This window comes from Leucoraja erinacea, chromosome 23 (assembly GCF_028641065.1).
Source record: "Leucoraja erinacea ecotype New England chromosome 23, Leri_hhj_1, whole genome shotgun sequence".
NCBI classification, from domain to species: Eukaryota; Metazoa; Chordata; class Chondrichthyes; order Rajiformes; family Rajidae; genus Leucoraja; species Leucoraja erinaceus.
The window spans coordinates 17,452,062-17,466,075 of record NC_073399.1 but is presented as its reverse complement, the minus strand read 5'-3'; the positions used below and the strand labels follow the sequence as shown (position 1 = coordinate 17,466,075).

General features: G+C 44.2%; 1 protein-coding gene across 1 annotated transcript in view; it reads left to right on the top strand.

Annotated features, from left to right (window-relative positions):
- The window catches only part of bahcc1b (BAH domain and coiled-coil containing 1b), a 275,740-nt gene that overhangs the window by 123,377 nt on the left and 138,349 nt on the right, over positions 1–14,014 (top strand). The window contains 2 exon segments of the mRNA XM_055653977.1: positions 7,899–9,698; positions 12,575–12,689. Coding sequence (XP_055509952.1) covers positions 7,899–9,698; positions 12,575–12,689 — 1,915 coding nt within the window.

The window sequence follows — 14,014 nt, the reverse complement described above, 5'->3', positions numbered from 1 at the left end:
TTAGCCATGATTGGATGGCGGAGTGGACTTGATGGGCAGAATGGCCTAATTCTGCTCCTAGAACATGAACTTATTGCTGTGCCACTGCGCCATCCAGATACAAACTAAAATTCACTCTTACAGGTGAAAAGAATAACTGAATGCAAATTTTTGATTGACAAATTGCTGTGGGGCAATAAGATTTGTGTATGGAGTCACCGTTTCAATTCAGTTGACAGTCACAACTGAGCCGCTCCTTCGCCTCTCCCTTTTCAGTCTGACGACGTGTGCACAGAGTGCAGTGTGCTGTGTTCTTCCTCTGCAAAGCCTTTACCATGTTGTGCTACATTGCGGGGAGCTGCAGTAGTCATGATCAGCTCTTACACTGGCTCCTTAATGGGGTGGGGTGTGGTGGGGCAGCACAGTGGTGCAGCGGTAGAGTTGCTAATCCATGAGCCTTGTGCATCAGGGGCGATGCCTTGCAGATGAAGAGCGAGGTGGTCCTGCTGCTCTCTTCACATTTTCTCAGACTTTCAAAGGGGAGACTCGGCTGTGACACCCAAACCAAACGACACACTGATGCCCGATCCAAATTTTACAGAGACACTAAAACTAAAAGTTAACAATATTTGCTCTTTCGTTTGCATGAGCCTTGTCGATCGTCCAAGTTTAATGTTTGCATCAGCCATTTCATAACAGCAGCCGTTCACTTTGTCACTGTCAATAAAATGGTTTAACATAACGAGCAAAACATACCGTAGGAAAGCATAGGAAGGAACTGCAGATGCTGGTTTAAACTGAGGATAGACACAACATGCGGGAGTAACTCAGCGGGTCAAGCAGCATCTCTGGAGAAAAGGAATAGGTGATGGTTTGGGTCAAGACGCGTCTTCAGACTGAGAGTCGGGGGAAAGGGAAGCGAGAGATATAGATGGTGATACAGAGAGATACCAAACCTGGCAGTGATATGTACAGTATCTCTCTATATCACCATCTATATCTTTCATTATGATGAATGGCTCGACTGCCCCGATCGCTGAGGAATAAAGAGGAAGAAGATTGGACTTTTTTGCCGTCCATCACATTGAGGAACGTTGGGAATCCGCTGTGGTGGATGTTTATGTTAACTTTTGTGTAGTCGTGTGTGTTGTTGCTTTTTTTCCCCGTATGGCTGCATGGTAATTCGCATATCACTGTACCTTACTTGGTACGTGACCATAAAAAACCTTTGAAACCTTTGATTGAATATAAAAATGGAGGTTTGCGTTTTGGAAAATCACGATATGGATGGTTTTCGGGGAGCACAACCACTCTACAACGTGAGGGCTGCTTGTTTACAGCTGAAATATTGTTCCAGAATAGGCATGAAATGTGACGTAATGAACTCTTCCTAGTCATCACCCATTTGAACTTTTTTTCAAATGCAACCCACAAAACTTAGATTTTCTTAAATCGATCAGATGCAAGTTCCTTCCTTAGACACAATGAACTCCTGGTGCTGGTTAACCAATAATGACACAAAGTGTTGGAGTAACTCAATGAGTCCTATATTCCTTGAAGAGATACCCAATCAGTTTCCCTCCACTAACGCTCTCCTCCACCTGATGGAACCTGTCCTCACCCATAACAACTTTTTGTTTGGTTTTCTCCCACTTTCATGGGTACTGGCATATGCCCCAGCTATGTCTACCTTTGTGTTGATTACATCGAACAGTCCGTGTTCCACAATACACTGGCATCTCCTCACAACTCTTTCTTCACCACATTGAAAATTGCATCAGGGCTGCATCATGCACCCAACCTGAATTTGTTGATTTCATTAACTTTACCACTAACTTCCACCCTGCCCTCCAATTCACTTGGACTATCTCTGACACATCTCTCCTGTTTACCTCTCTCCTGTTTCCATCACAGAGGCCAGACTATGAACTGACATCTGCTAAAGACCCATCAGCTTCTGCAGTTATCTGGGCTACTCCTCTTTCCACCCTGCTTCTTTCACAGATACAGATACTCATGTATTGTCTTTGCACTGACTGGTTAGCACACAACAACAAAAGCTTTTCACTATACCTTGGCACACGTGACAATAAACTAAACTAAACTAGACTACTCTCAGTTACTCCGTCGCACATGCTCCCAAGAGAGTGTTTCCATTCGAAGACATCCAAGATGTCCTCTTTTTTTCGAAAATGCCAAAACGTCACTTATCCATGTTCTCCAGAGTTGTTGCCTGACCCGCTGTTACTCCAGTCCTTTGTGTCTTATCTGAATTGGACCTGGGTCCGTGTGGTTGGCACCCAGAAGATGCAGCAGCTAATGTTAGATTGTTAATACAAAATTCGTATTTGCATTAAGAAATATTGAATGTTCTTGTTATTCAATTGAGGCCATGTAAATGAACCGGCACTGAGGGCTTTTTGTGCAAATAAAATTCAAATGAACACATTATTCAAATAAAGTGACTCCGGTTTAACAATAGACTATACCTACCGAGCCATTAGGGGAGGCTAAATGAATGGAGTCCCTGATCAGAATTGAACCCAGGCCATGGCACTGAAATGCCAGACCCTCTCCACGAGACTACGAGGAATGAATAACGTAAAGAGGACTCTGCGCGCGCGCACACACACACAGCAGAACAGAATTATTCATTGTGAGTATTGTCCATTTCTAGACAAGGAATGGGGCAGAACAAAGAGAGGCACAAATGCAGAGCAGAAGACAGAGTGAAGTGGAGGGAGGGGGTTGGGGGAGAGAAATGGACTGCAAAGAGTGAAAGGGGAGAGGAGGCAGATGGAGCTAGAAAAGTCAGGAAGTAGGTCTTTTTAAAAAGACAAAATGGCAATACAGTAAATAAAAGCACTAACACGTTGATCCACGAACTCGTGCTTGTTCTCAAATGGCCATGTGAGTAGAATAATGAAACCTTGGAATAATGGAGAGAGAAAGAAGCATTTCAGACCATCGTGCCTGCACCAGTCTTTTGGGAGTCAGTTCCAAACCTCACCTGACTATTTGCCTAATTCCCTCATCAAAGATCCTCCTGCATTTGTTTCTCCCACAACAGGCGGTGACGCACAGATCAAAAGGGCACACTGCCTAAAAACAAAATTCCCATCTCACGGATGCTTTGTCAACAGCCGTAGCCCACTGGTTGTAGACGGCACAAATAACAATGGTTCCCTCAGTGCACATTTGTACATTGTACATTGTACGTTGGTGGCTCAGCAGTAGAGTTGCTGCCTTACACCGCCAGAGACCCACGTTTAATCCTGACTACGGGTGCTGACTGTACTTTCTCCCTGTGACCTGCATGAGTTTTCTCCAGGTGCCCCGGTTTCCTCCAACAAACCAAAGACGTACAGGTTTATAGGCTAATCGGCTCGGTAAAATTGTAAATTGTCCCTAGCGTGTGTAGGATAATGTTAGTGTATGGGGTGATAGCTGGTCAGCGCAGACTCGGTGGGCCGAAGGGCCTGTTTTCGCACTGTATCTCAAAACTAAACTAAAATTAAACTAAGCTAAACCTCTAAACAAATCTCCCCTCACTCCTTATGGGGTAAGCAGAAAAGCAGAGATCATTACTTCACAGTATCAAAAAATCAATTTAATAGCGAAGACAAGTAAACTGGCTGTCCTACCACATGGAGGAATGGGCGACGTCCTTTATTCAGACTGAAGAAGGGTCTCGACCCAAAACGTCACCCATTCCTTCTCTCCAGAGATGCTGCCTGTTATTCCAGCATGTTCCAGAGTTCCTCCAGCATTTTGTGTCTATCTTCGATTTAAACCAGCATCTGCAGTTCCCTCCTGCCACATAGAGACAAGGCTGATTCTCCTTTGACCTGACTGTACATGTTGTGTCCTTGGTTTAGCGAGACAGATCTGTTCTGGCCACTGACGTTAAACAGACTTGCTTTGTGTGCGAGTAAAGTGTTCTTGTGGTCTAGGATATCGTCCATTGGATCCAGTTTACATATAAATATTCAAATCAATCTTCTCCCCTTAAGCACTAGAAGAATAAACGCAGCAAAAGATAAAAGGCATTTTCATAAAGTCTGCTCCACAAAGGTCTTTGTGCCCCGTTATTATGGTGGTTGAATTAATTTAAGCCACTATTCTTTCACAACTTGTGATTGTTCAGCACCATAAGCATGATAACTGCCTCAACATGCATCTGCTGGAGCATAATCAAAGAACATTTGACAAAGAGCACAAACGGACCTGTTGGGTAGTCCAATGGCATAGCAGGTAATACTTATGTTTTATGGCTCGAGGGACCCAGGTTCAAATCTGATCATCAGTGCCATCCATGCACATTCCCTATGGGAACGTTGGTGGTCTCCCACTTCTCCAAGACACACTGCTGGTTAGGGTGACTGGCTACTGTCAATTAGTGTAGATTAATGGCAAATGAATTAAAAGGGAACTTATAGGTGTAGAAAGGAACTGCAGATGCTGGTACATTCTGAAGATAGACACAAAGTCAGCATATTTTTTTTAGTTGAAGATACAGTACGGAAACAGGCCCTTCGGCCCACCAAGTCCGTGCCGACAAGCAATCCCCGCACACATAAACTATTCTACACACACTAGGGACAATTTACAATTATACCAAGCTAGTTAACCTACAAAACCTGTACATCTTTGGAGTGTGGGAGGAAGCCGGAGATCCTGGAGAAGACTCACACGGGTCATGGGGAGAACGTAAAAGCTCTGTACAGACAAGCACCAGTAATCAGGATTGAACCCGGGTCCCTGGCACTCTAAGGCAGCAAGTCGACCATATATGAATGGAAATGGCTGGCTGTAGACATCAGTAGACATCCAGAATGTGCACCAGCACACAAGAATCGGAGAACTGGAGAGATGTTTGAGGGTGTAAGGGCTGCAGGACGCTGCATCAATAAAGATGACAACTTAGTTTAGTTTAGACATATAGCATGGAAACAGGTGCTTTGGCCCACCAAGTCCACACCGACCAGTGATCCCCACACATTAATACCATCCTACACACACTGGGGGCAATTTTACACATACATCAAGCCAATTAACCTACAAACCCGTATGTCTTTGGTGTGTAGCAATGTTACAAAATTTTGAGATTTTAAAAATCAAGTCTGCAATTTATCCCATCAGATAAAGCATAACAATAAGTTTAATTTGACACCAAATTCACTTTCATATCTCAAGTATTAAAAAAGTTATGGCCATTTTCATACTCGGAAATTAGCATCTTGTTCCCTATTGATTTTCAATGGACATTACAAAAAAGCTGTGATCTTGGATAGTCAAAAGCCCATTTCTTAAGGAAAGATTAACATTTTTAAATAGCCTAAGTGTCCAAAGATTATTCACAAATAATTCACAATATAACATGATTTTTATATCTAATTTACATTAATTTATAGGCCAAATGGAAGGAATTTAGTGTTCAATTGCTGTAAATAAATGCCCATTTAAATCGGCTTTCTAGTGGGTCATGTGAACGCGCTGGTTTAGAACGTTGACATCGCGCTGGATTAGTGCCCTCAAATGCCGAGAAAAATACTGCGGGATATAAAAAGCCCAAAATGAACTACTCGCTATAGATAATTTGATATACAGGATTATATATATGCCCCATTTAATGTAAAAATAAGGTACATACCTTTAATTGTTTGCTTTATAAAACCCTGGGGCTGCGAGAGGTTGCGGAATGAGACAGTAATTTTAAAATTATTATAACTATTATTCGAGGCCTATAAAACTAATAATACCTTTTGCGACCGGGTCTTGCAGCGATTTTTCGTTAATGATTTACTAGGCTGAACATCTGCGATTAGTACAGCCTAGTAAAAATCGCGTTTTAAACCCGCCCCCTCCAAACAGTGCAAAAATCGCGGACATTGCTGAGGGCAGATTCCCAATGACGATTCAGGTAGGTTTTGTAACATACCTAGAGTGTGGGAGGAAACCAAAGATCCCAGAGAAAACCCACGCGGTCACAGGGAGAATGTACAAACTGTACAGACAGCACCCGTAGTCGGGATCATACAAGCTCTCTATGGCAGCAACTTTACTGCTGTCCCATCATGCCACCCAACTTCATGGAGACTTTTGAAAGTCAGGATGAGAATTTTATGGAGGGGCTTTTCCATTAGACAACAATTTGTTCCCTTGAATCGCAGTCAACGCTGCATTATCTGATCTCAGTTGGGTGCTAGATCCCCATGCCAATCTTGTGGAAGTTGGAGCTAGACTTGATATTAACAGGATTAGGAATGTGTGTGATGTTGGCTGTGATCAAACAGTCGATTTTAAGGGCTGATGTTCTTCGAACACGGACCTGTGGTTATCATGAGCGTGTAATGGGGAAAAGCAGGTGTGGTGCCAAATTATAATGAGTAGATGATTATAGGCACCATGGACATTAATTTTCAGCACAGCGTCCCGATAGATCAGAACAGTTTCCATTGGTTTGCATTTGGAAATTAATTCTGAACTGCCAAATATTCTGCATTTGTATTTCAGAAAGTGGACAGCACAGTGGCGCGGCTGGCAGAGACACTGCCTCACAGTGCCAGGGACTCAGATCCTGACAACCGGTGCTGTCTGTGCGGAGTTTGCACGTTTTCCCTGTGACTGCATGGGTTTCCTCCAGGTGCTCCGGTTTCCTCCCTCATCCCAAAGACATGCGGGTTTGTAGGTTAATTGACCTCTGTAAATTGCGCCTAGTGTGTAGGGAAATTGAGAAAGTGGGATTACACAGAACTGGTGTGAACGGATGGTCGATGATTGGCGTGGACTCGATGGGTCGAAGTTTTCCATGCTGTATCACAAAACTAAATGAATCTAAACTAAAAAGGCTCACTCTAGAATATCACCCATTTGAATGGTTATCTAGGCAAATGTTAGACCATAGAACAGTGCAGCACAGGAACAGGCCCGCAGCACAGAAGAACAGCAAGTTAAACTGCACATCAGCCTACATATGGTCTACATTCATTCATTCCCTGTCCATTTATATGTTTGTTAAAATGCTTCTTAAACTTTCCTTGTATTGTCTATTAGTCTAAACGTTGGTGCCATCGAGGAAAGCAGAGAAATGGTAGTGATAATAGTGGACAAAATAAATTTCTGTGTAAAAAAAAAAATATATATATATATATATGTATATATACAAAATAGGTGTGAAGCAGTATATATATATGATATATATATAATATACGCATATATGATATTTTATATATATATATATTACGTGTATATAATATATATATCATATATACATATCATATATATATAATATATATCACACATATACATATATATATATATATACTGTTTCACACCTATTTTGTATACTGTTATGACGGCCACCTCTTCTTTCCTTGATTTATTTATATGTTTATTTACTTTATATAAATGCATTTATATAGAACACATACTGTTTATTTATATGTATGTATGCGTGTATAATACACGTATGTGTGTGTGTGTGTATATATATATAAAATATATATTTATATATGTACGTGTGCCCATATATATACCCCCCCACACCCCACCACACACACACACACACACACACCTACCCCCACACACACCCACACACACACACACACACACACACACACACACACACACACACACACACACACACACACACACACACACACACACACACACACACACACACACACACATATATTTATTTATATGGAAGTGGTGTGTGTGTGTATATATATATATGTGTGTATGTATATATTTGTGTGTGTATATAAAAGTAAATGAACTATTCATCATAAAATTGCATTAATGATCTAATAATCTGAGGTTTGAGTTGCCCGGGGAAACGTGTGGTGAAAAAGAAGGTTTTCAGACACCCCGTCATTGATGGTTACAAAATGTAACGAGATTTCTTCAACTTGCAGATGGTTTCTATCTGAGGAATCTGCCAGGACAGCCAACCCTGCTCTCCACCAATCACAGCTTCCCTTCCATTTCCCGCGCGGCCCCGCTCGGCTCGTGCAGCCGAGACCGGGAGATGAGCCACTCTCACAAAGCCGCCAAGGATGCCGACAGACTGCTGGCTGCCAAGGAGGCGGGCAAGGAGCGGATGAGCAAAAACGAAGGCAGTTCAATGAGCAGTCAAAGGACTCACAAGGAGAGACACTCGGAAGAAGATGGAAAAGATGGACACAAGATAGTGCACCCTCTGATGCCAGACATTAGATGCAAGGAAGACCTCGCACACATGCATAACAGTATGTGCGAAAACAGAAGTAAACAATTCAATAACTGTTTAACAAACTCCAAAGTTATGAATGGAGATTCCAGTAAGACTTTATTAGCAAGCTGCACTAATATTGGTGGGATTTTACCAAGGCAAATGGACATCCATACCCCAAGCAGGTGTACCAAAGAGAGCTTAAGGTTTGAGAGGGACTTCAGAGAAAATGTTCCCTCTGGTCCAATGCATATCGAGTGCTCGGACAGTTGGCAAACACCGCACCATTCTGTCGCATACTCTGTTCCTTCTTCACTGTCCAACATTCCTCCGCCATCTAGCACAGGCTCCGGAACATTCCCCTGTTTGCAGGTTCATTCCAACCTCGACCTTTTTTACCCGACTCAAGACAAAGCTGGCAGGGAGCTCAAGGTCACCGGGCCTACCTACGTGCCTTCGGTGGGACATTTTGGTGACAAAAGTAGACCTTTTCAAGTCACCGGAGAGAACTGCAAGGTCAACAGAAGTCTAGGGAAGGAGAAGGGGCACGAGAAGAACGCAGAGAGGCCTGACGTTGGCACTGCCCCTAACTCGCACGCGCATCTGAAGCTCGACGGGAAAGGAATGGAATGGCCGCACAACTCTGCCATTAAAGGCAAGCAGCAGTGTGGCACCAGCACTGGTGCACAGATGGTGATTCCCTTCACGCCTCAGGCAGCCAAGGGCCCCTCAGGGAAAGGTAGCACTTACGTCATGCCGCAGACTCAGGATTGTTTCTGTTCCAGGGAGCTGGACACTTGCTGCGCCAAACTGACCCACTCCGGTTACATGCTGGAGCGGGAGCAGGGCGGCGACACGCAGGAGAAAGCTCCTAAAGAATCGCAGGGGCAGAAAGTGGCCAGGATACGGCACCAACACCACAAGCTTCCCGAGGTGGAGCACATAGGGAGTGGTTCGGAGATGAAGAGAAGACCCCCGGAGCTCAGTTGTATGAGCTACAATGGATCCCACATACCGCCCTGGCAGGGGGCCCAGATTCCGATGGGCGAAGACCGGAAGAGTTCCTACCTTGATCCCTTCAGTTCAAGTTTACAGCAGGCAGCAATGTTGTCGCAAGGATCGGTGCTGAACCAAGACATGCTGGCTCAGACGGACGAAGTCTCCGCCATGAAGAGTCTGCTGAAGTACAGCAGCTCCTTTCCCCCAGGCACGCAGGCCTTGATCGTGGGGCAGAAGACCCCGTTCGGGGGTCTGGGGAACATCAGGGCCAGCTGTGTCCACCAGGAGATCAAGCTGCAAGGCGGGAAGTCGAGCCTGGATTTGGAGCGTCTAGACTGTACCAAAGGAAGGGAAAACGAGTCATCTCAGGGCGATGGGGAGGTGCGGCAGCCTCCGGTTGGCATTGCGGTGGCAGTGGCGAGGCAGAAGGAGAACCAGAACAAACACGAGGTGCCTTGTGGTACTGAATCCATCCGACAACACAGACACCTTCCTGGAGTAAAAGGTGAGGCAATAAATAAGACCCAAATAAGTAGATAAACAGCGTTTCCATTCATCGTTTTTTAAATTTTTGCACCCATTTAATCTGTTTTTCATAACATGACCATTATTACCAGTAGCACTTTTGATTGGAACTATTGGTCAGTTTCATAGTCATAAGTCATGCAGCGGGGAAACAGGCCCTTCGGCCCAACACGCCCATGCCGTCCAGGATGCCCCATCTCATCTACTCCCATTTGCCCATGGTCGGCCCATTTCCCTGCAAACATTTCCTATCCTCGTACCTGTCCAAGTATAACTGGACTTGGATCCACGGCCTTGGACCCAAGGGTTTCAATCCCAGCCTGGCAGCTGCAGAATGTTAATTCAAGTAGTTAAATAAATCGTGGATATAAAGATGGTTTAGTCATGGAGACCATAGAGGCATGGGATTCTTGTCAGATTCCATCTGGTTCACCGATGTCCTTCAGGGGAGGAATTCTGGCAAAAGAACATAGAGCAGGAGTGATGGGTAGGAAGGGACTGCAGATGCGGGTTTAAACAGAAGATAGACACAAGAAGCTGGAGTAACTCAGCGGGACAGATTGCATCTCTGGATAGAAGGAATGGGTGACGTTTCGGGTCGAAGTCTGAAGAAGGGTCTCAACCCGAAACGTTGAGACCCTTTCCTTCTCTCCAGAGATGCTGCCTGTCCCGCTGAGTTACTCCAGCTTTTAGTGTCTGTCTATAGACCAGGAGAGCACAGGTACAGTTCCTGTGACCAGGTAAGTCTGTACAGACAGTGATGTCAGTCTAAACTAATCCCATCTGGTGCACTTGATCCATATCCCTCTACTCCTTGCCTGTTCACACTTCTGTCTAAAAGCCTTGCGAACATTACTATCATATCTGTTTCTACCACCTACTCTGGCAGCATGCTGGAATCCAACCGATAACACAGACACATTCCTGGAGTAAACAAACTCTATCTGTGTAAAAAAAAACGTCAGGGAAATCATCATTAACCTCCCCCCCCCCACCCCTCGCCTTAAATCTATACCCTCTAGTACTTAACATTTCCACTCTGGGGAAAAATATCATCCACCTCTCTGTGCCTCTCATAATGTTGTAGACTTCTCTATCATCCTTTCGCAGTCAGTCATTTCCCTATTGGATCCATGACATTGATAATGGGTAGAGAACAAGTAAGGATAAGCAATAAATGCTGGTACTGTTGGCTGCCCAACGATGTCCACATCCTGTGACATGAATGAAAAAAAATGAAATGAAAGGAATGAGGGAAAAAAAGGAATGAATAAAAAACCCTTGCTTTTTTTGACTAAGTTTTTTAGGAATCTGAGGGGTAAAGTTTTCACACAAAGAGCAGAGGGTGTATGGGACGAGCTGCCGGAGGTGGTAGATGAGGCAGGTACTATCGCAGCGTTTAAGAAACATTTAGACAGTATATGGATTGGACAGGTTTAGAGGGATATGGGCAAAATGCAGGCAGGTGGGACTAGCGTAGATGGGACTAGCGTAGAGACTAGTAGATGGGACTAGTGTAGATGGGACTAGTGTAGATGGGACTAGTGTAGATGGGACTAGTGTAGATGGGACTAGTGTAGATGGGACTAGTGTAGATGGGACTAGTGTAGATGGGACTAGTGTAGATGGGACTAGTGTAGATGGGACTGGGACTAGTGTAGATGGGACTAGTGTAGATGGGACTAGTGTAGATGGGACTAGTGTAGATGGGACTAGTGTAGATGGGACTAGTGTAGATGGTCGGTGTGGGCAAGTTGGGCTGAAGGGCCCGATTCCACGCTGTAAGATTCTATAACTCTATGACTCCATGAAGTGAACAAAACACAAGGAACCTTTCATAGGGTTGTTTTATTCCAGAATGAAGTTGTCGAACAAGGTTTAATTCCCAGAGGAGTTACACATTTGAGGGCAGTTTACAGGCTGTGATTCAGATGTCCTTGCTTTGATTGTTTCAATTTCATCCAACCTAGTTTATTCAACTGAAGAATTTCACCAGCAGTTCGGAACATTTGACATAGTCCAGCTCCGCCAAGCTGAGTCTCGCCTCTCGTCCCACAATAACATCAACAGTCGACTCATGGCCTTAACCATGACTGTCTCACTTTCAGGACAGAGGAGTGCTTTGTTGTGAATGGGGCCAAAGCTGACCCTAAGGTGTCCAAAATCACACCAGAAGGAGAGTGGTGGACACCTTTGTAAATGTCACCCACTTTATCACTTAGCAAAGGGCTTGGAACATCCGGATGGAAATAGTCAAGACGCTTTTCAAACACTGCAAATTGAAATTAAGCGCAACCTCCACATATGTTTGTCATTCTGCACGACTATCAGTTCACGATTAGTTTTCAGTTTCTATTAAATTTTGAACAGATGTCTGACTCGTAATACGCACCTCACAAAATCTGCAAAGAATCACAGTGTTGGAAAGTTTACTCCCTCCATCTTCTTCATCCTCTACCCTATTTCAGTAGTTGACCTATGTGTCGGAGTGTGGAACCATTTTATAAACTCCCCCTTTTGCGCAGTTACAACCCTCGATCCTGGCATGTATTCTCTCGACAAGGATTCGTATTGGACTGTACCCCTGCGATAAACTTGCTTTGAGGAACTAGGAACTGTGGATGCTGGTTAATACACAAAAAGGACACAAAGTGCTGCAGTAACTCAGCAGGTCCAGCAGCACCTCTGGAGAACACGGATAGGTGATGTTTCAAATCGGGACCCATTTCCCAAAACATCACCTATGTTCTCCAGAGATGCTGCCTGACTTGTTGAGTTACTCCAGCACTGTGTAATTTTTGGCTTGAGTTCTGCATGGTTGGCGGTAAGCTGCAAGTAATATCTTGTTGTTTGAAGGGTCATCGCGATCTGCCTACGTCATCGACTTAGAGATGGAGGAAGAAAACAATCATTACCGTGAGGAGAGGATGAGCCTTGCGCGACTGGATAGGGAAAGGGACCACTTACTCCGGTAAGCGTTTTGTTGGATCACTACAGCATAAAATAAGCAGCTAGATCATTTTATAATTACCCATCCCCCAAGCTGGATCCAAATCACAACTGGTTGTGATTTGAGGAACAGTTTATATGCTTGGACACTATCAATTCCACTTTGTTTCATTCTCTGTTCAAGCCTCTAATATGACCAACTTCAAGTTTAAAAACAGAGAACATAGAACTGTCCGGCACAGGAACTGGCCCACAAAGTCTGTGCCCAACATGATGCCTAATCTCATCTGCCTGTACGTGATCCAAACCGCCCAATCCCTGCAAAGCCATGTGCCAATCTAAATGCCACTCTCAAGGATAATCATATTCAAAGTCGAGTCTCACTCCCTCTTCTCAACTGAATCATCTTATCAACAACTAGAGAGTAGTGTAACTGAGCAACTATCTACATCACTGGAGACGCTCAGACTATCTAATTGGACTTTAGTTTAGTTTAATTTAGAGATACATCGCAGAAACAGGCCCTTTGGCCCCTGAGAATGCAGCGACCAGCGATCCCCGTTACACTGGACATTATCTTCACTAAACGTAATTCCCTTCATCTTAGTATCTGTACACTGCAGATGGCTCGATTGTACCATGTATTGTCAATTTGCTGACTGGTTAACACGCAACAAAGGCTTTTCACTGTACTTCGATACATGTGACAATAAACTAAACTAAATTATCATTTTGCCCTGAAGGTAGACGTAGAATGCTGAAGTAACTTGGCGGGCCAGGCAGCATCTCTGGAGAGATTAGTGTAATTTTGCCTCCACGTCTGTAGCTTCAGTAGATGATGGGGATTAAGGCTCTGGTTATTGGTATTGCGTTTGGGTGCATCTGGATCGAGTGGGTATTGTCTGGATTTTCGCCTTCTTCCTCCAGCTGAAACTGCTCAGTGCCGTCTTCAACTTCTCCCCAAATGTCTGATGACACGTGCTGAGGCCTCATGATTGAGATGTTGACCAGTCCGTGTCTTGATATGCCCACTGTCCTCATCTTGATTATTGTCATGTCTGCCGAGGTAGAGTGAAGAGCTTTTGTGTTGCAGGCTCTCCAGTCAGCGGCAAGACTATATATGATTAAAATCAAGCCGTCCGCAGTGTACAGATACAGGAGAAAAGGCAATAATGTTTAGTGCAATATAAAGTCCAGTAAAGTCTAATTAAAGATAGCCCGAGGGTCTTTAATGAGGTAGATGGTAGGTCAGGACCGCTCTCTAGTTTGTGATAGGATGGTTCAGTTGCCAGATAACGGCTGGGAAGAAACTGTCTCTGAATGTGGAAGGTTATGTTTTCACATTGT